General features: G+C 42.1%; 1 protein-coding gene across 2 annotated transcripts; it reads left to right on the forward strand.

The window, feature by feature from the left end:
- The first annotated feature begins 2,532 nt into the window (after positions 1 to 2,532).
- On the forward strand, positions 2,533 to 27,522 carry nkd2b (NKD inhibitor of WNT signaling pathway 2b). 2 transcript variants are annotated; one of them, XM_067601686.1, is made up of 10 exons: positions 2,533 to 2,830; positions 2,954 to 2,980; positions 3,107 to 3,198; positions 22,865 to 22,925; positions 23,647 to 23,774; positions 25,150 to 25,245; positions 25,404 to 25,545; positions 25,814 to 25,871; positions 25,991 to 26,115; positions 26,257 to 27,522. In XM_067601686.1, exons 1-10 carry the CDS (start codon positions 2,806 to 2,808, stop codon positions 26,856 to 26,858), a joined length of 1,356 nt encoding a protein of 451 aa, XP_067457787.1. In that variant the 5' UTR covers positions 2,533 to 2,805; the 3' UTR covers positions 26,859 to 27,522. The 2 variants fall into 2 exon arrangements, with proteins under 2 accessions (XP_067457787.1, XP_067457786.1); XM_067601685.1 differs by having other exon boundaries at positions 25,988 to 26,115; positions 26,257 to 27,520.
- The last annotated feature ends 319 nt before the right edge of the window (positions 27,523 to 27,841 follow it).

Raw genomic sequence — 27,841 nt, forward strand, 5'->3', positions numbered from 1 at the left:
GAAATACCCTGCACTTCTGCCAGTATAATCATCTACATCCTCTGTACAAATACATAATGAGAAGCCATAAACCAAAGCTTTGTCAGGATTTCTCCATTCTTCATCTTCATGACAGCCTTTGATGATAAACCAGGAAGTTTATCCAAGTGAACGTTGCCCTTAAAAGACAACTGCAGCTCTTGTTCTGTTTCCAGCCTAAACTCTTCTGCCAGAACACTTACTTCTGTTTGAGTTCAGACTTTTTTTTCTTTTTGTGTGTCCCATATGTTTGTTATCCGTTTAAAGAGGGTGTTACAGTAGTAGGAGTAGAAGGGAAAGGATGCAGCAGAGGGAGAGAGATACCTTGTAAAGATGCAGAATCCCATGCTGCATAAAGAAATGGTGATAATTAGGCACAGCAAGGAGGATCAAAGAAAGCTGTCATCAATGAGCTATGCAAATGTCTACTCATCCTGTCAACCATAGACAGATCTGAGAGTCCTCTGTCTGTGAGGAGTCAAATGGCAGACAAATTGACAGGAAGAGCTATACAGTATCGCTGCACTACCACATTCATCAAGGTGGGATATGGAAGTGAAACTGGGACACTGTGATAACACTACCACCCTCACAGAAAATAAGATGTTCTTCCAATGGCTCAGAGAATAAATTTCTCTCTTGTTCCTCCAGGCAGAGCTCGTCTGTTAAGGCAATAAAGAATAAAGATGACAAGGTTTGTTGCACAGGTTATAATTTCTGCTATGACAGCAACACTTTGGAGTAGTGAGTGAGTGACACCGAGCAGTTTAATAACAGTTTATACCTCGATGACATGCAAAGATCAAACATCTGTCCTCATTTTGAATATAATCTTGCGAAGGAGTGGAATATTTACAAAACACAAACATCACACTCATGTTTTCATACAGAGCGAAAGGTTGCCCTAGTAAATGAATATTCATAACACTTGGCATGTGTCCTGCAGCCAGGCCCTGTTTTTTTTAACACTCTGCCAGAGGAAACACACTATAAAACTGCTGAGGAGCTTTTGATGTCTGGCAGGTTGAGGAACAGCATGTTCTTCCTGGTTTTCTTTTATAAACAATGGTTTGTCTTTAGCATTTGTAGTGCATATACCTGAAGCAAGTAATGTTAGTTATAGTGGGCAGCCTGTAAGTGTGTACGCTCTCACCTATAGGCTTATTGGCTCTGATTCTGGTTAATTTATGATTATAGGCCTGAGTGGAGATAGATTTAATTAAGTGTTTTTAATTAATGACCTCAATCAATGCTTTGTTTTGTTTTGTTTTGGTTTAACCATTGTGATAAAGATAGTTGCTTATTGGACAACATTTCCAAAGTCTTCTTTTTATAAATTAGCAAGTAGCCTGATATGATTAATACAAAAAAATAGTTGTTGTGTCTCTGTTATAAATAGGCTATACTGTACCTTGGAAACCATGAATGGAACTGTACAGAAAAATACACCAACAGAGGACGCGGTTTTGCATCCAACCACACGAGTTGCCAAACACAGTGTTGAGTGCGTCAAGTTAAATAAAACGTAAGTACAACCGGAATATGAATAGATATTCTTTCAAAACTAAAACGCAAATTGGTAAATAATTGGGAGTAACTTTTAAAATAGCATAGTCAGTGATCCAATTATATTTGCCTGAAATAAGATAGAATTAAAAATTATATAAAGGAAAACCAAATAAACTTTAAAATGATAAGTCAAACAGTGCCAGGTTCTCGGATGTGAAGATTTGTTTGCTTTCTGTGTAAACTGAATACCTTTGACTTTACTGTTTTTCAGACAAATGCTCTGAGCAGTTAACTTGTCGGTGCATCTTAGCAGCTGAATCAGGTACTTCTCAGATCAAGAAGAACAGACTTGAGAGAGAAAAACTATTGGAGCACACAGACTGGTTTTACTACCAACTTTACAGACAATCTACTAGTCCAAACAGTGGCACTATCAACGGCTGCAAATCAATCTTTTTTTCTCTCTTTGTAAAATGCCATAAGCAATTTTAAGAGACTTTTGGGCTTTCTGACAAATTGTGTAGGGATTTGTCATTTTTCTTGACATTTCTTTATACTAACCAATTATTAAAACAATCGATAGGCTCAGATTAAAATGTGTGAAAATGATTTGTGCAACCTTAAAGACAATAATGACGGGCCATAGATGAAGCTATGATAATAAAATGAACATTGACCTATATACATGGTAGACTATTATGTGACAGGATTGGCCACCGCTGACAGAGCATATTCTTGCTGTTAATTTAGAAAACGGGCAAATATTCGTATATTATAATATAACAACAACCTTATTTTAATACCTCAGAGGGATGTCTGTTTGTCTCAAAAAATGAATTCGGGACAATTGTATTTTTAATACAGCTAATCCAAATATATTTGACATTCCTAAAAAGTCGGTTTAAACTTTTTTTCAACAATTAGATGTTTTATTATTTAGAAGCGATAAGCGGAAGTACGCAGCTGTTGTCTGTGACTTGACTCCGCGTCTCTGCTGCGTTCAAAGCGCTTCCACATCCAGTCAGACTGAAGTGAAGTGTGGAGGCAGACAGCGAGCGTCTCCTCTCCGCTCAACATTTTTTTTTACACATTTATCTTCTTTCTGCTCTTAGCAGACTGATTCTTCAATGAACAAGCGATTTAATCACCAGCCTTTGGATGAAGTTGGAGTTTTCTTCTTGCAAAACAAACACAATGTGACCATGTTGAGTCACTGACTGTTTTCTCCTTGTCGGATTTCGGAGTACCTTAATTGATTCAGGGAAGAGGGACTTAAGAATGGGCAAACTTCAGTCTAAACATGGTAAGAGATGCTTTAATTAAAATCGCTGAATTAGAACATTTTAAAGCATTTCCATTATAAAAACACAAACTAACATTTAATCGTCTGTTTTGCATCTTTGCGTCTTGGTGACTGGATCCAAAGCGTGTAAGCGCAGAGAAAACCCCGAAGGTGAGGAGAGATCCTTCTGCATGATTAGGATTTGTGGATGATGAGAATGTAATAAAGCAAAGACTGATCTTGTGAATCAGACCTGCTGATGTGTGTGTGTGTGTGTATTTTCTCTTCATGTCTCAGGAGACAGTTTTGTTGTGAACGCCTTCCTCCGGAGAGGGATGGAGGAATGTGAGAGGTACAGCGCGACGGATCACAAGCTGAAGACCATGCAGGTATCCATCCATCCGGATTTCACATTTATTTCCTTCTTCTTCTTCTTGGTCATAACAAGCCCAACAACAAAATCAGCCTGCTGTTCTGGCCTGTTTTGATGTAAAATTAAATGAAAAGGCGATTAAGTCTTTTTTATGACTGATTATAAAGCATTTCCAAGAGTTAAAAAAATCAGGATGCAGTGAAAATCAATTTATTATGGTGCTGTCAAAACGGTAAATGAGTGACTTTTATTCTTCAAAGTAATCCTTGCATTCACTCCTGCTATGCTGTATGAGCATCACTCCTGTTCCTAACAAAACTCATTATAAAAACAAAGTGTGCCAGGTGTGTGTTTTTACATTTGCTGATGATGGGATGAGTCTGTCAAGCACTTCAAAGTTGTCTGAATGAGGCTGTTACATTCCCTCCTCCTGTAAGATGAGATGAGAGCTTCTCGACTGAAGGGCAGTGCTGATGTCTTTGCAAAGTTGTAGCTTGTTGTTCTTTCTGTCACGTCTGGCTCTGACACAACAGTGCAGCGGTTATTCCCCTGCCAGCATCATTGGATGGGTTATGACAGCCATGAGCCCCGTGTGTGAAGCGGCTTGGCAAAGCGGCACACACGCACTCACACACACACACACACACAGACAGACAGACACACAGACTGGATGGAAAGGTAGTCGTTTCTCAGCCTGCGGGATATAAAGTTTGCTCTTGTGGCTGCTGGCATCATGACTCAGGGCTGTGTCTTTTTCCTCAATGCCTCCCATTCTAGTGCTGCTCCCAGTGGGCAGCCCTCTGTGGCATTACATCACTTCAATTAGCGTGTCGTTTTTGAGGGGTACGAGAGTCCTGAACTCTCAGACAGAAAACTGCAAGAAGTTCACACAGAGGTACTGACAATCTGTACGGTGGGTGGTTGTAATAGTGGAAGAGTTATGGATTATATCAGGACTATAAACCGCCCACTCATGGCAAATTAAAAGAGAACTTTACTCTGCTTCAGAGGAGTTGGAGTTCACACTCCCCTGAAGGGAAACCACCAAAAAGGCATAAGCTTGGCACTTATTAGTGGGTGGGTCCCACCCTCACTTCTATCAAATCATGGCTCTGATTTATTTATTTTGTGTCATTAGTTAGTTACATTAGAGGCTCGTTCACAGACTAGAATGGAATAATCTTCAACGTTTAACCAGTCAGCCTTTTACTTTTCCTGTTTTATTTGAAACTTACAGGAATTATTGAGCAGAATGAGGTGGACAGAATAAAATGCAATCATGTTACTGCATGTATGTGTGTTGGTGGTAAAATAATGCTAACTAAGTACTTTTTTTGTGGCAGAAACTAACATCGTAACTACTTTTTCCATGCATTTCCCTTTGCTCCTGTAGTATTCTGTTGCCATTTCATTCAGGCAACATATTTAACCACTGACAACAGTAAGATTTCTTTATTCACTTGAGTGATCACCAGAATCTTTAGAAGATGAAATTAAATGTCACTATAAACCCAATTAAGATTTCCATATCACTTATTTATAGTGTTTTTTTTAAATCAAAGCAGGTATAATGTGTTGGGTGTAACTTTGCCCAAGGCGTGATGTCAAGTATGAAATGCCAAATAAACCAGTGTGTGCGGCAAGAAATGATTATGTTCACTGTCAATTAACCTGCTGGGTTATTTTCTCAATTCATTCAGTAATCAAATCATGTCACGTTTGGCTTTTTTGCTTTAAAAAATTACTGATACAATTAATGTAAGTATGAAAATAGTTGCCGATTGATTAATTTTCTGGCAATACATCAGTCGACTGATCATTTCAGCTCTAAAACCAGTATCATGAATGAAACAGATATGATAACAAACAACATGTAACTGCCTGCTCATACAGTGACAGCTCTATTCATGCTGTTTGAAATGGGCCCACAGTATGCCTACATTAATGTAAAGAGAGATGATGTCCCTGGCGATGTTTTTCATGCTGTATAGCTTCCCATCAAGCTGACAGACTTCCAGCTCAGTAAAGACAACAACACCATTTCCTCGTTTGATCCCACATATCGTTAATTAATTCCTTGCAAGGATCGGATTACGATGTCACTTTTCCAAATATAATTATTGGATTATGGGTTCTTAGATGTCTGGGGTTTAGACCATGATTAAACAAGTCTAAGTCAAACAAGAAAAACATATTATTTAATGTCTCTCTTTTTTTTGGAGGATTTGAAGTTTGTTACAAGGGTTTTTAGATCAATTTCAGCCACATTTGCCACAAAGTGTCTGTCTCTCGTCATGAGTGGCCCTCACCAGATAGTTTCACCATTTAGCTGCAGGGACAGTCACGATTACTTATGATTTTTATATAGGAGGAGATTGGCCAAACACGCTGTTTAGCTTTGACCATCCCCCCTCCTCATTGTCAAATGGGGGAGTAGGATTCCTGAGCTGTCTGGCTGCGACTTCAAAGCGCAGAGCTGAGTTATAAAAGGGCTCTGATATCAGTGGAGCCTCCGAACCCTCACCCCTCTATCCCCCTGCCCTGTGCTGGGGGATGGGCTGAGAGATGGACTACTATCAGGGGGGGGGGGGGGAAATAAAACAAGCACTAACATAGCTCGCACCCAACATCAGTCTGTGTAAACCAGTGAATCTCCTCAATAAAGCAGTCATTTTTATCCTACAATCTGTGAAGGCTTTGCTATGCTTTAGAAAGAAATATCAAAAGATCAAAGGATACAAAGACCTGTTTAAATATTTATTTTGCTGCAAACCATGATTCAAGATTGTGGCTGGCAGGCTGCCCTTAGTTTGTAGTCTTGAAGTTTTCCCTGTTAAAGTGTGGCCTATCAGGCCTATGAGTGGACAAAGAAAGGGGGAGTGATTCAGCAGGATGACTGGGATCATCCCGGAAAGAGTCATCAAGATTTTGACACTTCGTTGCAGGTGTTCAAGACAAGTCTAACCTGTCCAAGCACCTGATGTAGTGTAGGAATATCGTTAGGTCCGAAGTCCAACGTCCCCAAAAAATGAGTCTGTAGTTATTGAATATGTAAAATACAGAAGGGCAGTGCATCCCAACCATGTACTTATCCAGAGCAGTGTGTTCATTAGTGGAAGAGCTCTGTGAAGGTTCACTGTGTTTCACCTCTGGAAACATCAACACATCAACAGGCCAGACCCTCACACATACACACACACAGACAGACAGACACACACACACACTCACAGTGCTTCATTTTGGAGCTTCAAACAGACATGCTTGGATGCCCAAATAATGACAGGTTAATTCAGCCTTTCAGCACCATCTTTTGTCTCAAAACTTCCCACAGACTTGGCCTGTGAGGAGGGAGTGTGTCAACATTTTAAATTCCACAACAAAGAGCTTTATTATTCCACTTTGAAAGGTTAATAATATCACACTTGAAGTAAAAAGGCTCGGTTAGGGATTCAGTTGGATGTAATGATGTGCCAAAAGCTCAGAGACACAAATTTATTTTGACTTACAGAGAGTTACATAGCACTCGCCCCTCAATAATAAATTAGGTTTAAGAGCAGAGTTCCCAAGCAGCTCACTAAACTAATTGTAAGCTAATGTTTTTTTAACAGTCATTTGGAATCTGTGAATAAGACTTTCCCCTTATATAAAAATCCTCATTTGGCAATCCTGCTCAAAATGGATGTTTTGTTTGGACAATATTGCTGCCGGGCATTTGGGTATATCTTCTAGTCGCCATGTTCATTTTGAGTAAGCAGTATTTGATTTGGATCTGTGGCAGGGATATCTGTGTAATCTTGAGGCTGTGGCCTTAAATGACATTTTATTTTTCAGTACACAGAGCTGCAAATTTAAAACTGAGGTCATTCTTTTTAGTTTTCGAACTCTGAATACTGAAAACAACAATGCAGCTGGTGATCCTTGATTTAAGACATTTTCTTGTCAGCAACATCTCATGACATTTCACTTCCGCCTCCCTCATGACCACAAATAATTAAAAAAAAAAAAAGCACTTCCATGTTGCAGCACTAGCAGGGAGCGATCTATAGTGGAGACAAAAAAGGTGTGCTCATATATGTGTTGCTTTTGAAGGGAGTTGAAGGCATTTGGAGAGTTTGTTTTTTTCCACCCCTTCTCTCTCTCTTTTTTTTTTTTTTTTTTTTTTTAAATTGGCTTCACAAGAAGGCGAGCTGTGAGCCTTCATCTCTGAATGAAAAGCATGTGGCTGGCATCCAGAACAGCGGGGTCTTTCAGCACGGCCCCGGCAGACATCTGTTCCTGGTTTGTACAGCAAAATCCTGGAGCAGGGCGAGGGGCTGTGGTGGGAAGGGGGTGCGAGGGTGGCGGGGAAGAGGAAAAGAGGAGGAGTGGGGGTTTAAGGGTGTTTTTTTTTTTCTTGGGGGAGATATTTGAGGGGTTTTAAAGGTAGTGGGGGAAGGGGAGTAATAGAGAGCCTCATCCGCGTTGACCACTGCATTGTTCTGGCAGGCAGAAGCTGACCATTGATCTCACCTATATTAACTTGTAACAGCTGTTCAACATGCAAATCACACCATCTCTCCTGGGACTTCTTTTTTTTTTAGTTGCCATTTGTCTAGAATAAACATTCACCTCTCTGTCAGTGTAAACATCATCACCTGGTCGGTTCCGACACTCGTCACAAGTGCAAAATGCTTGTTTTAGCCTCTTCTTTCATGTTCGACTGTTCAAGTGTGTATCACCACATGGCTTCACCTGTGACTCAGAGGCTGAGCCTTTCTCTAACTCTGTCTGTGAATGACTGACTGAGAGGAAAAGAGTGGTTTGTGTGGCCTGTGCCTCACAGAGAAAGACATTAGGACACTGCAGGCAGATTAAATGTTTATTTTTTCTAAGGATATTTATACTGTCTGAAGTACTTTGAAGCAGTTTGCTCACTTTCACCCTAATTCCCCTGTGACCAGCTCTCATGAGGGGAGCAAGACCTCTTTCTGGCCATCAGGAGGAATCAAAGAGCTGTTGGCTCACACATTGGCTCACAGTTCTTTGGCACAAACCAGGGCCGATTTAACCTTCTGGGGGGCCACTGGGCAAAAAATGAGTTATGGCCCCCTATTTAAGCCCCTACCCCCCTGATTTTTGGGTCATAAGTAGATTTTTACACATGGGCCCCTCTACCAGACAGGGCCTCAGGATATGATGAGCCACCTTGAATCCATCACTACTTTGGTTTTATTTGTGCTTTAGTGGTGCACTTCACTTATCAGATTACAGACTAATTATACCATAATTATAAAACTACAGACCAATTGCCACAAAGGCAACCTGAGGCCTGAAAGGTCTATTAAAGGAACAGTTTGACATTTTAGAAATTGTGTTTACTCGCTTCACTGCTGAGCCTTATATAAGAATAATGATACCACTCTCAGTGTTTCCTCTAGGTTGACTGCTTTGGGGTGGTGGGATGGGCCACGTTCTTTAATTATGATGTTATGTAATTACAATAATATAATGGTCTGTAATTACAATATTACAGAACAGTTAAAGGAGTCATATTTTATAAGTCTTCCCATTTTCTATTTTATTTCCTTGTGATCCATTCAGAACATTTTTTTACAAAGTCATGCTAGCTTCTAGCATCCTCGTCACTGTCACCAGATTCAGGTTGGGCACGTTTAAAAAACGCATATTTTGGCCTGAATTTCAGACATTTGGGGTCGACATCCATCCATCTTTTGGCCAGATTACATTAATAAATTACTCTTGTTGGCTTTTTACTCGCCAAGCTTTTATTGCACTCACAGTAACGTAACAAGTGTAGCTGTCGTCAACTCGCATAACGTTATCTTATACTTCATTTGTCACTCCTCTGCTCTGATCTGTGTGTGTGTGGAGGGACTGAGCCCCACCAGAGAGCAAAGGAGAGGAGAGAAACTACTGCGACCGTAAATGACAGCAAAATGCAGCAGAGACTCTCACTCTGACCTGAAATGAAACGAGTGCACGTAAATAACGTACATAACATAAATAAAATATTTTGTTTCTTTCAGGGTGGGGGGTCCATGTCAACAGTTGCCCAGGCAACGACACAGAGATTGACTTACATTTCGGAACAGCGCCGCACAGAGGCTCTGAAATGCAAATGATTATTGATTTCCAAATAAATGGATATTTGCCGTAATTTTTGGCATTAAAAAAATATTCTTTTGGCTTGTTGTGGGTTCTCGGTGGCCTGGCGGCCCACCAGGCCGGTACAGTTATAGGGGAAACAATGTTTCTCATATCTGTAAATATGTTGATGGAACCAGCAGCTAATTAGCTTAGCTTAGCACAATGACTGGTTTAAACCAACCAAAATTTAAAATTTACAAGTTGTGCTTTTATGAAGCTAATCTTTGACATAATGGCCAAATCGTGTGACTACATAGTCACATGATGCTATTGGGCCTAAAAAGACTTTTTCCCATAGACTTAAATTGCAAAAGAGACGTCTAAATCAGCAGATACATTTTTTTAGCGTCACAACCCAGCATAATGATGTGTTTCCCTATCAGCATTTGATCCATACAGTCCCATAAGATTTGGAAAGTCTAGAAGAGCCACATGATTGAATCATTTTACCTCCATTCAAATTAGCCAGAGGGCTGAACCGGAAGTTAGCAGTCTCGGCCGGTGAACATCTCTAGTGAGCATGCTCCACGGGCGCATTGAGTCCATAGAGCGTGCACAGTATGTTTTCAGAAAGTGGCTTTTTTGGCTTCATGTGCCACTGACCAACTTTCATAGGAATGAATGGGGTGCCGCCTCCGACGCTGTTTCCAATTCTCTTTATACATCCATGAGACAACCTCATGTTGCAACAGACAGGAAGTCATTGCACGTGGCCAAGAAATAGTCCAGCACATAACCCTCCAATATAACCACAACTTGTCCATTTTACATTTCGTTTTGTGTGCCGATTAAACAAAAGAGATACAGTGTCTTAATTAGTGGTCTTTAGAGGTGCTGGGAGGCGGCAGATTTTGTTGCCATCAAACAGTCAGGCTACCTGTGTCCCCCTGTTTCCAGTTTTAATGCTAAGCTAAGCTAACTGGCTGCTGGCTGTAACTTCATATTTAACATACAAACACTATCGTCTCCTCATCTAACTCACAGCAAGAAAGCAAATAAGCCTATTTCCCACAGTGTTGAACTATTCCTTCAACATATAATATTGTAATGTTGATATAAGCATTTAAGTACCATAAGTCTAGCTATATTTGCCAAGAGTATTATAAAACAGCTATATCAGCCTTGATACACAAAGTAGCTTTGACAGGTTTTTGGGATTTAAGGAGGCAGTGTGACGTGTGACATGTTGTCATATATATATATATATTTATATTTATATACTGTATATATAACAGCGTTTCATAAATGCCACTCAGTCAGTTATACTTCATGACATAAATATTCATTTACATTTCTTCTTTAGCTCAAAGGAGAATTGTAAAGATTTAGGCAAGAAAAATGGCAGTCACTCCACTTCCTTCATTATTGGAGCTGTTATCTGCAGACATATGGAATGAAGATCTGTCGCCTTTGGAGCTTTCTCAGTCCCATTATCGCTGCTTTGAAGTCGCTTACATCTTGTCACTGCTTTTCATGATATTTATGAGATATCTGTTTCTGTACTTCAGAGAGATCAGTGCAGCTTCACTGGGCCAAATTGCAGCAAGTCATCACGCGTGCAATCGTATGTGAATATCTCAACATCCTGAATGGAGACCATCCCAGGTTTTCAGTGACACTACATGACCTGGACATGCGTGGTCACTGATGACAGCAGGGAGACCTCACTTCCCCTGCACGGTTAGTGCAGCAGTGTGTGTGCTGGTGGCTGTTTGGGGCAGCCCCGCCGAGGGTTAACACTGGTCCGTGTCTTTGCTCTCGCTCCCTGCCAGGGGAAAGAAAATACCTGAAGCTGGAGCCCAGTGCTTAGCGCTGACATTTTTGGCAAAGGCTGCTGGATCCAAGTCTGTGTTTGATCTTGTGCTTCTCCCAGCCAAGTACAACACCGGGAGACTCAAAGGTTATTACATTTTAGTGTGTAAGGTATGTTTCCACATAAACCCCTGTTCCCCCTTAGAAAGCTTTAGCTCTTTTCCAAGTGGACTTCATTTCGCAAGCCTTAGAGCAGCCAGGGGAATATTATATTTTTTCAGTTATGGTTGTTGGTGGTGTTATTATATGCTGTCATTATAGCCATTGTTAATTGAATACATTGTTTTCATCTACATCTTCAGTCAGTGAGGCATGTGATGAGCTCAGCGACGACACAGGAAGCTCCAGACATGTATAACTTATCATAGGAGACATTGTAAATCTATTTTTGTTCAACGTTTAGTTGTTTTAAATATTTGTAGATTGAGATGGAGAGTTGAGAGGTTTTGCTTGTTTGCTTAATGAGGACAGGGGATTCCTCTTTTGGACATGAATTTGTTATTCTATGAAATAGGGCAGTGGAAACTTGAGATTGTCTCCACAAAGGTCAGATGCTGACCTGACATATATTCCACAATGCAAGCATTGGGGAAACTAAATAGTTGTGTGCAGCACAATACACTGTTAGTCATAAATCCTAGACACAAATACCTCTATTTTTGTTGCTTGTGGGAGAAAAAACATACATTGGAACAGAGACGGAGTCAGACATTGAGTTGGAAAAACAAACAGCAATGCCAGAACAAAAATAATCTCTAGAATTAATGTAAAATTCAACGTTGTGTTTTTGAGCTATTCATAAGCACTGTTCATATTGTGATGCAATGTCCATCTAGCTTTGGCTCTTCGGTAGGTTACATTCACTTTCTGTGTTGTTCTTGTATAAAAAGCCTTCAGAGTCACCCCTGAATGCTTAGAAACTTCATCCTTGCTCCACATTCCTGAACCTGACGCCCTGCTAGTTTTGAGGCTTGAGAGTGAAACACCACACACACCACAAACCCTGACTTCCTGTATGCTAAAAAAAAAAAAAGCCCAGCGGAGGGCACCCAGAGCTGCTGGCATTGTTACTCATTGTTATGTTGCTGTGCTGCATGAAGCCTCTGCTATTTAAAGTATTCTTTTTGTATAAATCTCACAGTTGTTAGGTCTACAGTTTACACTCCAGGTGTCTCTTATGAGATTTAGGAGTCGCTATGATTTCATGTATATATTCCATACAAGGAGTCAAAACATTTAGTTCATTTAATGTTCAAGGTAACCTTGGAAAAAAGGTGGAATTTATAGCAGTGCTTTGTTCATAGGTGGACAGACTTTACACTGAATCCAGCTTCCTGTCCTCCATTTTCATGCACAGAATGCTATAACATAAGACTTATCAAACACACCCAAATCCAGACCCCTGAGGAGTTAGGCATCTCTCTCTCTCTCTCTAGTCTGAGCTGTGCCTCCCCCCTCTTGGGGACCCCAAGCCTGCACATGTGTAGGTATCGCTATTACTCAGCTCATAAAACGCCACAGTCCCATCTGAAAGTGGTTAGCTGTTGAAACACACTAGCAGCTTCAAAGCTTGGAACCGGGCTCTGCAGACAGCGCAGGCCTGGCCCTCCTGCACATCACATTCTCGCTCCCCGATGGGGAACGGCTGCAAACTTGCTTTTGTTACACAAACCTGTTCCCGTCATCAAAACCCTCAATGGGTCTCCATTAAAAGGAAGTGGTTTATTTTTGTCATGGGTGGTAATTTTTCTGGGGAATATAATTTAAAAACCAATGACTGCAGAATGATTCTTCTTAGATATTCAGAAAAAAGAAGAATTCAGCGGTTCCTTACATCCTACGTTGATGTATTTATATACCCAAACACCTTTTGTGCTTTTTCTATATGTGACAGAAAGGGAGGGAGAGGATAAAACAGTGCTGAAAGAGGCCACTGTTCTCATTTCCTCTGAGGGCAGCCTTCTTTTCTTCCCCCACCCATTTCTTTCCTGAGCCCATCCACTTCAAAAGCTGACCTGGCCCTGTGTGCCATGTAACATGTTTACCTAAAGGCTCATTTCAAATAAACAGCAGTTCTCCTTAAGATGCCTTCCCCCCTCACTGAGGGCCTTTCAGAGACACCATCTGCTCATAGGAGGAGCTCCACAAAGAAAACGCACTCTTCTAAATCTGGATTTTATTTCATGATATGCGGCTGAATGAAAAAAAAACCCACTCAGCTCACAATAAACCAAAATGTGTTTTAAAAAAATACCAATATAAATATAAAAAAATATACATATGTTAAGAAAAGCTGCTTTTCAAACTTATCTGTAACAATGAAAATTTTAGGCAGAAGACTCACCTATAAATGAATACAGCAAAGTTCTCAAATAGTAGCTCAGCAAGGTCTCGCTCTATAACCAGCACCTAGTTCTTCGTGTTGATAGGGGCCCAACTGATCCTATCACTTCAAGAATGCCAGTGTATCAGAATATCTGAACTTTTACCCCCAGTGTCATGTGCTCAGCCTTGAGAACTGCTCTATCCCGGTAGCACCTGATTATCTCATAGCTTTTACGGTGTTATTGCACATCAGCACCTTGTGCTTTTTGAAGCATAAATCCTCTTTCAAGGACCTTTATCAAACATGAAGTGTCACACTTGGTGCGTTCAAGTGGACCGCTTCCAGACTTTGCTGTGCTCTACACAACAAGACTCCCATCAGGCTTGTAGCTTTACACCCGAGATAAGATAAGAATATACAAGCAGCTAAGCTAAACTAACTTTAAGTGCAGCCTTGTAGAGTTGGTTTCCAGTAATTATGGCTGTGAAAGCAGCAGCTCTCTGTGCGCTCTGCTGCAAAAGCTGAGCTGGAGAAGAAGGTGGAGTTGAGCTGAGCTGCCCTCTGCACCATAGCCTTTTGATCTCTGCTTGTGCCATGGATGAATTACGTTCCAGAATTTCACACTGGGGAACAGTGTTTAAGACACACACAGCAAGTCTGTCAGGTCACTAAAGTGCACACATGGCAGCTTCGGTCCAAAAGGAAAGAAGCACAGATGTTACAGTCTAGTCGACAGTGGCCTCAAAAGCTCTACTTGGCATAATTCTGTGATGTGTCACAGTAAAAGTAGAAATTATAATGCACGATTTGTACTATGAATCTTGGAAATTCCTGTCTTGTAACTACGATTTCAAAAGAAATTCATCGTACGCATACGCTCATATCCTCTCTTTTCTCGACCAGTAATTTTCTTTGAGAATAATTCAACAGAAATATGGATGAGCTTTGCATGATTTTTGGTGCATCAGTAATTGGCCCATGTGCAGCTTTTCTTTTTTCTAGATCTCATCTGTTCATCTTCAGCTTTCAACTTTGTCCCCTTTTTTTTTTTCATGGGAAGTTGCATCTCAAATGCCAAAGCATTACAGCCACTGGCCCTTTGGCAATGGTCCATTTTACATATCCAGGCTTCCCACATCGTCTGAAGATCGTGGAGTCTCCTCTGCTTCCTGTGCCCAGCAGGAGTGTATTTTTAGGAATCCTCAGGAAAACACTTGGTGTTGACCCTCACATGACCCCCTGTCCAGTTCCAGGCCTGTGAGGAACTTCACAGCTTGGAATTAAGCCTGTTCTTGCAGTGTCAAGAATTCTCCTGCTCTTTGAGACTGACAATCCCCAGCGGCTGCAGGAGACAGTAGTGCCGGACAGTGAGAGAGTAAGGGAGACAAGAGATAAAAGAGGGGCAGCAGTTCTTTTTTTTTTTGCATGTGTCAAATTTAAAGATATCTAGTGTAAAAAAAAAACTGTGCAGCACTCTGCAAAGCCAAGACACTTTTATCCAAACTATGCTGGCAGGATGGCCTTAAATATTTCATAGCAAGGAGGAACAGTACCAATTATGCAAAGAAGTGGTGTGTGCTGAGACCTGAGGTTTGGCAAGTGTTATTGAGAATTGTAAGGCTATAGCAGATGAGTTATTAGAAGCTCTGCCTGTCTACCTTGGTTATTTGTTGCATCCTGCCGCACTGAACTCTGTGTTTTGGCTCTCTCTGCCCGGCAAGCCTGATTCCCCCTGAGGGCTGAATGCAATAATAGTACAGTACAACAGCCGTCCGTCTCTGCTTGCCCAATATGCCTCCCAGATGGATGTGTTGAGAGTTCATGCTACATTACTTGCTGATTGGTCACGGCTGCACAAGCTCCTCTTATCATGGGCAGTCATATGGATCTGTACTTCTCTGTGTAAGTTACCCATAGGGAGCAGTAACTAGTGGACTATAGAGCTGTGGTGTTGACCCTGAACCTGTTCTTATCCTGATGGAAGACATGTTGAGGAAACCAGCAGGCAGCTCATCCACCAGCAAGCCGCAAGCCTTTAACAGCAGGAGCGCAAAAGAAAATTCGTTGTGGATTAGATAGACAGCATCATTCAAGTGTGTACTCTGCATGTAAACTTGGACAGTGTTGCTGCTCTTCCACACTGGCGCGCAGCTGTCCTTCCCAACATGGTTTGTTTACATTTCTCAGTCACCCACAGGAGCACTGTAACGCCTGTAGCTCCACCAGCCTCCAACCACAGAGCCTCGCCCCTATGAACTGCCAGGCCTGGTTTTCAAAGTTGTGACTTAAATCCCTCTCAGCTTAACAAAATGAGCAGTGAAAACAGCGGTGTTGGTGGTTATCTTGCAGGTGAGAGCAATTATTTCTGACATCTCAATACTAGACAGACAGCTGGGAACCTGACACTTATTACAGTACACAAAAAGAGCCCTTACAGGTGAGAGTGATTGTGTTGAAATGGTTTTCACACAGCAGACGCAGCCAAGGCGGAAAGGTGCTTACAAAGCCTTGTATTGACTGTAACTGACAGGACAACCGGTTTGATTTAAACCAAAAAAAAAAAAACCCTGGCAACATGAGCAGCTGATCAGTTTCAAATACCGCTCAGCTGGACAGTCACGGAGAGTATCTCCATGACTGCTTGAGAGGTGGAGTCGCTTTTTGGACCGTAATGGGATTGGCGTCTGAGCCACCTCAACCCACAACCTGGCATTCTGAGATCCTCTGTGTTGTTTAAAGGGCCTGTGGAATGTGGAACAAATCCCCTCAGCTTTATCAGCCTGGGCGCACTCCCCATTGGCCGGGCTTAAGAGCCAGGGGCCTGCGCGGGAGCTTACAGAATTTCACATAGAGGCCAGAAACAGAGGAACATCCTGTTTGAGTCTAACCGCCTGTCCCACACTGGCTTTGATATGCCGTCGGCCTGTGCACTCGCTTCTGTCTTGTTTGTCAGGGTGTGTGTGCGCGTGATCGAAATATGTTCTTCTGTGTGTCTTCTGTCTAGTTTCTGTGTACATCTTTTTTTCTCTTGACATCTGGTTCAGCAGCATAGTTTATTTTAGAGATAAAAAGATGAGTGAATGTGTTTTGAGTCTTTTATCAAGTGAAAATGAAGAAACATTTGCTGGTTCCAGCTTCTCAAATGTGAGAATTTGCTGATTATCTTTTCTCTCTCTTATTACTGGGAAATGAATATCTTTGGGTTTTGGACTGTTGGTGGGACCAATAAAGTTCACCTTGGGCGCTAGAAAAGTGTGACAGACATTTTTAACTATTTTCACACAATTTGTAGACTAAACAATTAAGCTCTTAATTGAAAATATCATCAATAGATAAATCAATAATGAACTAATTGTTAGTTGCAGCCTTGCTTTATTTGCATTTATTAAAATGCTAAGTTAAGTTGTTTTAGTTCTTAGGACATACTAACATACTATGTTTCTTATCACCTGTTGCCTTAAGACTTGAGACTTGGACTTGATTGCTGTGAGACACTTGGTCTTTTGAGACGGCACCTGCTAAAGACTTGATAGGAAACTCGCAAGCAAAAACACTGAAGTCTTGAGTTTTTACCTGGTAAAATTCCAGAATAAAATGTAATAGAATAAAAAGAAATGATAGCTTCTGACTGTTAAAAGAAAACATTTTACTACACTTTTGTTTGAGCAGATCATTAAATGTTTGAGTGCATAACACATGGCATTGGTCATATAAAAGTCCATGCAGAGACTATTGCATTACACCACCAAGCCCTGTTACTTCTGAATTAAACCAACATGCTCTCTGTGGCTCAGTGTGTGGCACTGGATTTCAAACCTGACTTCAAATTTTTGTGTTGCGGCTATAGTTGACCGTGACATCCACTGTTTTTCTATTTCCTGTAATTGATCAAATACATTTGGGATTACGTATGTGATGAACTACTATGTCTATAATTTAATACATTTGCATAACCCAGATTCATGAGTGTGATCCAGTCACTGGTATGAAGCACATGGTTTCCAACTCCCAACAGTAGCTGCCTGTGCAACAGCTGAGAGGAGGACACTCCATTACATCAGACTCCTATCAAAGCCCTCTTTAATGAAGGCAAGCTGATTACAGCACACAGTGACAGATGCTAGATGGTCAGCCAGTGATGCTAATCTTTGTTTATGCCAACCAGCAGGTCACAATCAAAGTGAGAGTAAGGTCAGTGTTCGGGTGAGGAGGGGACAGGAGGGGCGTGAAGAGTTTAGGAAATAGTCTCTCCTGATTGAAGGGGAGCGGGTGACTTTCAGCGGTTTAGGTGCTGCTCTTACATAGGCAGGCAAGCATGCTCATCTCTCCCCACAGCTGTTGTTATACTAGGACCGAAGAGGCTTCGCCCTGGTGATTCATGTCCTGCCAAGGGAGAGGTTTTGCCTCCTGTTTGACCTCAGAGAGAGTCCTGCTACCCTGAAAGAGCCATATCTGGGCCATCTTGGCCGCATGGGGCCAGTCCAGATGACAGGATGGCATTCTGCTCTGATCTCATTGCCATTCATAGAAAGACATGTCATGGCACACTGATACATAGATAAAATACCCCAATTAGTGGACAGTAGCAAATGTTAGCTGTATAATGACAAGCATTGAAAAATTACAGGGCAGGTTCACAGTTTTTCAAGTTGTGTGTCAATGAACACTGACACATTTTTCTTGCTGTAATCGTTCCTCCTGTTTACACTGGCCATTAAGAGATCCCTTCATATTGCACTTTCAATTTCAATGATGGTGGACAGGAGAGAAATTTATTTAAAAGTTTACTTGAAGCTAATATGAAGCTTTGGCCGTCCGAATTAGTCAAATCAAGACAATATCTTTCAAAGTTACAGTCTTTTAAGTGCCAAATTCCATCTCTTTGTTACTATACTTCCACTGCAGCTGAACAGGAAAACACTGTCCGTCGAGACACAAAGGGGGACATTTTTACTAAAAAGACTGTACCTGCAGAAGATATCCACTTTATTTGACAAATTCAGATGGCTGAAGCCTCATATTACATTATATAGATAAACTTTTTAATGCATTTTTGCTCAAAACGAAGACTGCAGATTTTGTCCCCCATCACTTACATTGTTAGTGCATTTGGAGGAGATATTATCTCATGGCCAGTATGAACAGGAGGAATGATTACAGCAAGTGAAATGTTTGATGTTAAAACTGTTTCAATGCTCATTTGGGCACCTGACTGTTGCTTTAAGACAGACTTGAAAAACTGTGAATTTATCCTTTGATACAACTTTTGAGGCTGAACTTGAAAAAGCTCCAAACTTGTGTATTGGTTATATACTGTATCATAAAAACATGCTTGTAGCTTGTGTTACGTGATGATTATTAGGCAGACTAACTCAAATGCTGCAGTATATGCATCGCTGTTTATTTTAATATTGCTCCTCAATACTAGCTGAGGCCAGTCTACTCTGTTGACTCTGAGCACCATAATTACCCCGACTTGGATTGAAAGCTGAGGCCTGATGAACCAGAGAGAGAGAGTACTCGCTTCTCAGCCATCATCATATTTTTCTTTTACTGTCTTGCAAGAGAAGAGACAGAAATTGTGCAACTGGCCTTCTCTTCTCTCTTTAGCTCCTCATATTTTCAGTCACAGCCCCTTCCCCCTCTCCACCCCTCATCTCCCTCTTTTTTCACTGCCTCTCTTCAGTATAACCGCTCACATCTGGTTTTGAGTCAAGGCCAGGTTGGTTTCTTCTGGAATGGAGGGCTTTTATTTCTCAATGGCCCCACTCCCTCTCCAGTTTCATTCTGTGGTTCAAGAGTATGCAGTTTGTTTACGAAGCGGTGTTCCTTTCTTTGTATTGATTCTACTCAATCCTCATTTCCATCAATGGGGAACCCCCCAATCATCCCCAATTAATGGCCAGTGGGAGTGGGAATGCTGGTTGGCTGGTGGTCATCAAGGGTTTCCTGTGGCGCCCTCTGAAGTGTCAGTTCCAGGTGACTTTGTATTTCTAGAAACTGTGTACATCCTGGAGAACTCTCACTGTTAGCTGCTTAGTGTTTATGTCCCAAGGCGCTTTCTTCATCAAATTAAGGTAATAACTCAGATTGTTGGTCTTGTTTGGACAAGGAAATGCCACCTACTGTACTGTAAAAGTATTTTTTTATGCTAATTACAACTTCATATAAAAAATAAGCAATCTGAAGCATTTTAAGAAAACCACATGGCTTCAAAATTATATGAGGAAGCTTCCAGACAGTATCCTGTTTTTGTATTTCTTCCAGCATATGTTTGTACTCGGATACGCATCCAGACATCTGATCAAGTTGCCATATTTCATACCGCGAGGCCAGAGGAACTGTGTAAACAATCCTCATGTTAGCCTCCCCTGTTTTTGAAGATGCGATTTTCAGAATCGCTTGTGCATCGTATGGTTTAAAGAATGGACTAAAAGAAGTGTGTGTGTGCTTATATTTAGGGGGTGAGCAAGAAGGGGGGATGTGAGAACAAAGATGTGCAGTGTTTTCTAGCGGGAGGATGGGTGGTAGGCAGGCACAGAGAGAGAGAGAGAGAGACTGCTGGGGGATGTCTGATGTCACCTGGTAGGGAGCTATGAAAGCTTCCCCTGGTTACCCTATCCCACATAAAAGTCTGGCAGTAGGCTGAAGCTTTAGGGAAGCTTGGCAGAAGTGCTGCATTAAACAGGAACAAACATCACACACCTCTCTGTCTGTCTCCTATGTTAAGGCGTCTGGAAGACAGAACCTGTTTACATGGAACACTGTTTTTAAAGCAAACATAGATCTTATCATCTCCTTGTCATTCCTGTTCAAGCGTCTTGTCCCACACATGTGAATTGTCAACTGTCTTCCCCTACACTCAATATCACACGCTGCATAGATGTGTAACATCATGGGTTTTCAGGTGTACGCCACTGGTGGAAAACAAGAAAACACTTTGCTTCAAAACGCTAACACGTTTGCGTAGCCTACAGAGCAGTTGTGATCTGATAGTGAAAGAATGAGAGCAGCTACATGCCAGAAAGCAGTTAATTACACATGTGGTGGGCAGATTTGAGCCCGACACCGTGGGCGATGTGGATGGAGATGCCATGTGTTTAGACGTTAAACTGCAGACTGTGGTCAGACCCAGCCTGCTCTCTCATTAGCTCCCCCAATGGTTGTAATGAGCGTGGAGGTGGTGGGGTGCTGGCATTTCTAGGAGAGGCCATGTGTTCAACACGAGCCCTGCTGGTTCCCTCCTTGTGCTCGCAGCAAGAGATCTCCAGATATCTGAATTTTAATTAGAGATCAGATTCAGTTTTGGCAGTTGGATGATTGATTCGTTTCATTATATTTAACGCTGAATCCTGTCTTTCATTTAGAGGTGCGCATACCTTGCTCTGTACACTCGTGGGAATGAGGATGAGAAGAATCAATGGTTCTCTTTGATGTTCCTCTGAGCCGCACAACAGTGTGTCTGTGTGAACTCTCTCTTCCTTACATATTGCCCTTCATTAAGGGACTGCGGTACAAAGAGGGAGAGATAAAAGCATTCAGTGCAGAGAGGAAACAACAACTTGGCTGCAGAAAATGACAAAAGATGGGAAGTGTGTGTGTTTTTGTGTGTGGATGCACATACACTGGTTTGGTTTTTAGTGTGTGTATTTGGTGATTAAAGACTGCTGCTTGTTTAGGGGCCCAGGCAGTGGTACCAGTTATCTCCACCTCTCCTAGAAGCCTTGCAGAGTCTGTAAAAATCCACCTCCACCTCTCCCACAGAGCTCCCAGGGACTGGAGTAAGCAATAGATAGGCCCTATCTCCTCTTTAACAAACCGCATCCTCCTCTGCTTCTACTCTTATCTGCTTCTCTCCTTTCCCATCTTTGTTCCTCTTATCTTCCCTTCCCTCCTTTCCCCCTTTGTGCCCTCTTTCCTCTCTGCTCTTCTTTCTTCTTTTTTCCTCCCGCTTACTTCCTGCCTCTCTCCTGTTCCCGTCTCCCTCCTCCTCTTACCGAGGCCCGACTCCCATTCTTTTGCTGTTTTCTCTCAGTGTCTCCGGTGGCCAATTTGCAGGGGGTGTCCGAGCCTTGACCCTGAGACTCAAGCGGCTCCCCTCTTCAACGGTGAAGGTCAGGGCTAGATTACAGGCTGGAGGTATCATCCTCTGAAGTGAGGAATAATCACGGGGCTCCGAGATTGTTAAATAGAACCACAGGCCCTGGCGCTGTCATTACTCTGAGAGAGGGAGGGGAAGGGGAGGGGAGAGGGGGCTCGTTCACCTAAACGCATGCAGATGTTCCGACTCTCTGAGCCTCGGCTCTGTTGAAGGTACATGGAGTTCTTTTGTTTTCTAGCATCTATCTGTTTTTTATTTGTCTCGTTTCAGTGGGCCTCCTTGATTCAATCTGGTGAGATTTTATTTCAAAGTGTGTGCGGAGCAGCTTAGAGGACTGAGAATGACGTAAATAAGATGAATCATTTGTTGTTTAAATACTTGTGGTTTAGGGCCTGTGCTGCACTTAATTTTCATTGTTTCCACAATCCAATTGTAATTAAAGAGTGGCTGAATGTGTGTGTGCAGTGTGTGTGGTGTATGTGTGTGTGTGTGTGTGTGTGTGTATGTATGCACGTATGGAGACCCTGTTGCCTTTGCCTAAGTGTGTGTCTGCATTAGCACATGTGTGGGATGGATATGAATACATTGTTGCTTGTTTTATTCATGATATAGATTATTCACATGTGACAGCAGAGTTTTTTTCCTCCCTCACTGCGCCCCTTCAACTCCTTTGTCCCGCTTTTGTTATATGGCTATGGAATTGTGTATTTAATCAGTCCCATCCTATCTGCATGGAAACTTCCATCTGGCAATTATTCTCCATTCAAAATAAATATACACATGTTGCTGAGAGCTCATTGTGAGGCTTGTTTTACATAAACCAAACGTTTCAAGTTGAGTTTTTCGCCGGGAAATACAACAAAACTTTTCCTTAAACTCTGGTCTTGTTCCATCAAACTCTCCTCACTGGGTTCCATGTCAAGCGGGATGAGAACAAACAGGTTGGCTAAGAGAAACCTCAGAGGATGAAGTGCATTATGGGTTTTTTGATGGATGCGAGGGTCCGTTTGAAGGGCTCGGAAGGAATCTTGAAAGCTTGGCTGCGGCTGCGCTCCCCATGTCCCAGACAGTGAAACACAATAAGCGTGCAGATGTTCAAAGTGTTTGGCCGCGCTGGAGCCTCCAGCCCTCTCTCTCTCATCTGAGTAGGAAATGCTTTAGCTGGAACTGTTTGTTTTCTCTGTGTCTGTGGTCTGAACTGTAGATTCACTTACATCTCTGACCGCCCCCCCCCCCCCCCCCCCCCCCCCACCCCTCCTCTCCCCCTCCTCCTCCCTCCCTCTTTCCTTGTCCCAGGAGTTTCCAAATGGTGAGCTGAAGGAAGGACAATTTGCAGATCAACACTGTCCCCTAGAGGGTAGGCTGAGAAGGATGTCTTTTCACTCATTGATTAGCTTTGTGCTGAATATTTTATGCTGCAGAAAACATATCTTATGTTGTATGATTGATGAACACTTAGTATGTACGATTCCATTAATAATACAACCTGAAGACCTGTGTGATATAAATGTATGCATATGTTATTTCACAAGGCTTCTATGCCCAATTGAAGTCAGGTTGAACTTAAAAGATTATCTTTAATTGGATGTTTAATTGTGCAAAAAGTGCAATGCAGTCTTTCTGCAGGCTTTCATTAGTGCATATCAAGCTTTATGGATCAGGGATAGCACTGTGCTGAGCAGCAATTATAGGGGCCAAATTCAGAAATGCATGCCGCATTATACCCTGATACAGCTGTAAATATGTAAAGAGAATTTCCTGAGCATCACAGACTATTTGAAAATGACTGTTTCACCTGCACACAGGTGGAGATAGACAAAGACGCTTAATGCACAAGCTTTAAGGGCACAAAAGCAAAAAAGATGCATGTACGTTTAGTGAGCTGCTTTCTTGGGAATGAATGTAATGTCATATTTGGTTACCTTACTTCTCAACAAAGGCATATTTAAGTAAGGTATATTAGCTTGTGAGGACGTCAGATTTTCTGCAGTGCAGTTACTGAACAAAACAAAAATAACTCTGTGTGAGGAATCAGTGTTTTTGTGCATTAACTTTAATGTGTGTTGTTGTGTTGACAGTGGTTCTTCCTCCAGAGAAAGCCGAGGGCTGTGAAAGCTACCTGCAGTACCTGCACTCAGAGGACGGAGAGCGAGAGATACTCAGAGATGCCACCAAAGCTCCAGGGAAGAAACGCATCAGTCTGGATGTAAGAGTTTACAATTACAGTACAACTCAAGTTCCTGCCTGAGCCCATCCTGCAGGGAGGTGCATGTTCACCCAGTGTTTCAACATTTCTTCTACTGCTTCTGCTTCTCACTCCAAAAACACATACAGCTCAGGTGGATTGGGACGCTAAATTGCCAATAATTATTTATTCAAGTGGTTGTCAGATTTCCTCACATGACAGGATTTCTTAGGTCAGGAAAAGGTCTCTCTCTCTCAAGTCATTTACCTCAAATGTTGAAAAGAGTGTTGACAATGTTTTGCATTTCATTGAGTGAAAATTATTTAAACATTGGTTAGAAAATAAATGCATGGTGGGTAACCTCTATCCCACTGTTTTATGCCTTCACCCTTTGCACAGAACATCTGTCTGTATGTTGACGTTGCTCCAGACCATATCCTGATTGAATTTAGGGACCAATAAATAGAATAAATAGATTGTAATGTTTAGACTTGCATGTTTTAAAGAACTGCTCAGAACTACCCTTTGGTGATCACTTCTGGTTATGTGAGCTGAGGAGATATTATAGAACCATAAAGGGCCGCCTCTCTCCCTAGGGTCTCCTCTCTTGTAAACGTACACTGCTGTTCACACAGTGTCAGCTCTCCACCGTGCCTGCAGCAGGGCCTGTATTCCAGATGTTTATTTTTTCAATTACGGCCATGTTACCAGATACATCAGAATCAAAGTTGCTGCCAAAAAGTTGTAACTGAGAATAGTGGTCGTGCTCGTTTTTCCTGGAAGAAAGTAGAAAGACAAGGTCATAGTAGTAGGGCTCGCCACCCTGACTCTATTCTCTGTGCTTCTCCACACAAGTTAAAAGAAGCTGAATGGACTGTAAAGTGATCTGTTTACATGTTGAAAACCAGAATTTCAGCTGGCCCATTGCCCTGCTATATTGCTCACAGGATGTATGAATTCATTAAAAAAACCCCACATGATTTTAAGCCTGCTATCCTTCACCAGAAAACCTTTAGTTGTTGCTCTTGTTTTTTCTTTGGAAAGCCCTCTTCAAAGTTACCTGCACTGACGCAAGGTTTGATTTGAATTCAGATAAGAGGAGATGGTGTCATAAATCTCTCTTGTCAACCACAGGTTCTCATGCAAAATTAAGAAACGCAACTCTCATTCCCTCTTGAAAAATGTTCATAAACCACAAAGAAGACAGCAGCTGTGACGACTGAATGCACTTCTGCCCCCTGTTGTTAAAAGACTACAGTGTTTGTGTTTTTGTAGAAGTGTTGAGGCTTGGCTTATAATTGGCAAAAATATGCACATAGACACATTCCACTTTATATTGTGTATGTGTTTAAAGTGTGATATTACAGATTATCAGTACACATGTTTGTATGCACAGGACTTGGAGTGTGATGTTTCAGTGGAGGACGACAACCGTCAGGAGTGGATCTTCACGCTTTATGACTTTGACAACAGTGGGAAAGTGACGAAAGAGGTGTGTGTTTTAAATGTCTTTCCACTCCTTGTACTGTGCTTCTTTAGTCTTAATCTATACCGTGTCTTCTTAATAATGCTTGTCTCCTTTACATGTCATCATCATGTCAAACCTACACTTGGCCTACACTACAAGCTGTGTTTTTCCTATCATTACAGGACATGTCCAGTCTGATGCACACCATCTATGATGTGGTTGATGCCTCTGTGAATCATTCCTGCCATAATAAGAGCAAGACTCTGCGTGTGAAACTGACCGTCACCCCAGAGCCCAGGTGCCACAGAAGAGATACAGGGACAGGTAAATAAAGTTTTTAAAACAGTATTTTACACTATGATCTCTATACGTTGGGAGCCAATAACTTAGTGTTAACTGTAGATCTGAAGATGTTGTGGATTGTTTTGGTTCTGGTTCCAGATTTCCTCTTTTCCTTGGTTCATTTTAGTCAGTGCTGCAGTTTAAAGTTATAAAGAACAAGCTCTTTCTGTTTTAGCACCATATTTTTTGTTTTAAGCAGCTACCTACTGTATGGATGTCACTGAACACTTTTTCCTCTTTCCCTCTTCAGATCGCTGTCACCAAGAGGAGGGCCGTTCAGCTGACAAGCGGCTGTCCTCCTACATCAGGTTAGTACACACAAAGTATACTGTGCTTAGAGGCTGGCCTGTGTACATTGTAATAATTCTTACAGATTAAAGATTTACAGAAAGTATTCTCATTCTTTTTTGTTTTTCATTTATAGCAGCAAAGGGCAGAACAATGAGGCACCAGCCACTGAGGGTCAGCATTACTGTGTGGATGAAAACACAGAGAGGAGGAATCACTACCTGGACCTGGCTGGTATAGAGAACTACACCTCCAGATTTGATGGTAAGCTGCGTCAAATTCACAGTTATTTTACAATGATAAGTTGAAAGTTGAGTGTGGGGATGCTGAGCAGTAATTCTAACAAGAAGATTTGTCGTTCATCATACTTACCACTGAACTGCTGTCTCTGACCTCATCCTTCAGGGAGCACCCCTGCCATCCCTCCCCAGGAGGCTCACGGTCGAAGCTGCCAGAACCAGAGCCGCTCCCGCTCCCAGGAACCAGAGCCCCAAGTTGTTCACCAGCGCCGCTCACAGATCATCAGCGATAGCTACAACCCTACAGAGTCTCGAAGCAAGGGGACACAGTTCCTCAAATCCCCCAAAGGAACGTACAAGGGAGGTGGAGGGAATAATGGAGGCAGCGGAGGTGGCAAATCCGCTAAATGTCACGGTTACCACCTTCCTCTGCAAACCATGCTGCACGGGGGTCAGGATGTGTACCACATGCCACACCAAGCCCAACCCTCCAGCCACCACCAGCACCCTTTGCAATACAGTCACAGCAAACGCCTTAGGGCCAAAGCCAGAGAGGCGCTGTCCCCGTCCAAAACCCCGCTGTCCCCTCAATCCCACCCCCAGCAACAACCCCCTGTGCCCTCTGTACTGCCAAGCCTGGAGAGAGAGCAGGTATCTGGCCCTCCTGGGAGCCCGGGGTTTGTCGTTCCTGTGGTTCAGCGCCATGAGCACCACCATCACCACGAACACCACCACCACCACCACTATCATCATTACCACCAGACATGACCACCTTCGGTGTGCAGTGACTGAAACTGTACAGGACCAACCACAACACACACAACCACACCAGTCTGAAGGACTTAACGTCATCCCATGGGAGTGTCTCACGCTCTGTCCAGGATCTTTTTACTCTCCTCTTGCAAGCTATACAGATATATCCTGAGATTAGATGTACTGAGGAATCGTGTAGTGTGATGGCAGATGATATTGGACTGGAAGGATGTTTTTCTGAAGTTATTGTGTAATAACAAAAGATGTGTGGCACAGTTTTGAAGTTTTTTTGTAGATTTCCTGCTGGGACTGCTTGCGATCGTCACCCATTTTCAGTAAGGGTACAGATACCAGAAAGCGTCAGATCGGGGGACCTTCGACGTGACATCCTTTCTCCTCTTGACGTTGTTGGTTGAAGTCCCTGGAAGCTATTTGTCAGAATAGGTGTGCTGTTCTGTGTGAGACCTTTCCAAAACATGGATCTCAGGTGTAAAGGTGCTGCTGCTCTCAAGCTTTTCACTGAGGCTTCTTCGTCTTGGAGGACCTCTGTGGACTGAGGGGTTTCCTGTTTGGGGGGGGAGGGGATATGAAATCACCACTGCCAGTTTTAATGCAAAAATATCTTGCTCTATGTATAAAAAAATCTATATATGTAAACACATTTTACTGTATAATTATTATACTGTATATGCATATTTCATCATGGATATAATTATGCATATATGTATTTTGTCTTTTATATATTTTAATAAACGTTATATAGTTCATTCATATTTTTGCAGATAGTTTGTTTGTTTCTGTTCATAACACACTTGATTATGGTGTGTCTGCTGCCACTGTGTGGCTAAAAATAGAAAACACAAAACCACTGCTTGAAGATAGTTGTTGAGAAATTACAGGACAGGTTCACAGTTTTTCCAGTCTGTCTTAAAATAGTCAGGTTCCCATATGAACATTGAAAGAGGTTTTCCTCACTGGAATCATTCCTCCTGTTCATA

Source organism: Thunnus thynnus, chromosome 10 (genome assembly GCF_963924715.1).
Source record: "Thunnus thynnus chromosome 10, fThuThy2.1, whole genome shotgun sequence".
NCBI lineage: Eukaryota > Metazoa > Chordata > Actinopteri > Scombriformes > Scombridae > Thunnus > Thunnus thynnus.

What these genes read in the sequence shown, in the direction of transcription:
- nkd2b (XM_067601685.1), top strand. Translation starts at nt 2,806, where the DNA reads ATGGGCAAACTTCAGTCTAAACATG. An exon ending in ACAAGCTGAAGACCATGCAG is followed by an intron (nt 3,199 to 22,864) that starts GTATCCATCCAT and finishes TCCTTGTCCCAG; the next exon opens with GAGTTTCCAAATGGTGAGCT. An exon ending in AGAAACGCATCAGTCTGGAT is followed by an intron (nt 23,775 to 25,149) that starts GTAAGAGTTTAC and finishes TTGTATGCACAG; the next exon opens with GACTTGGAGTGTGATGTTTC.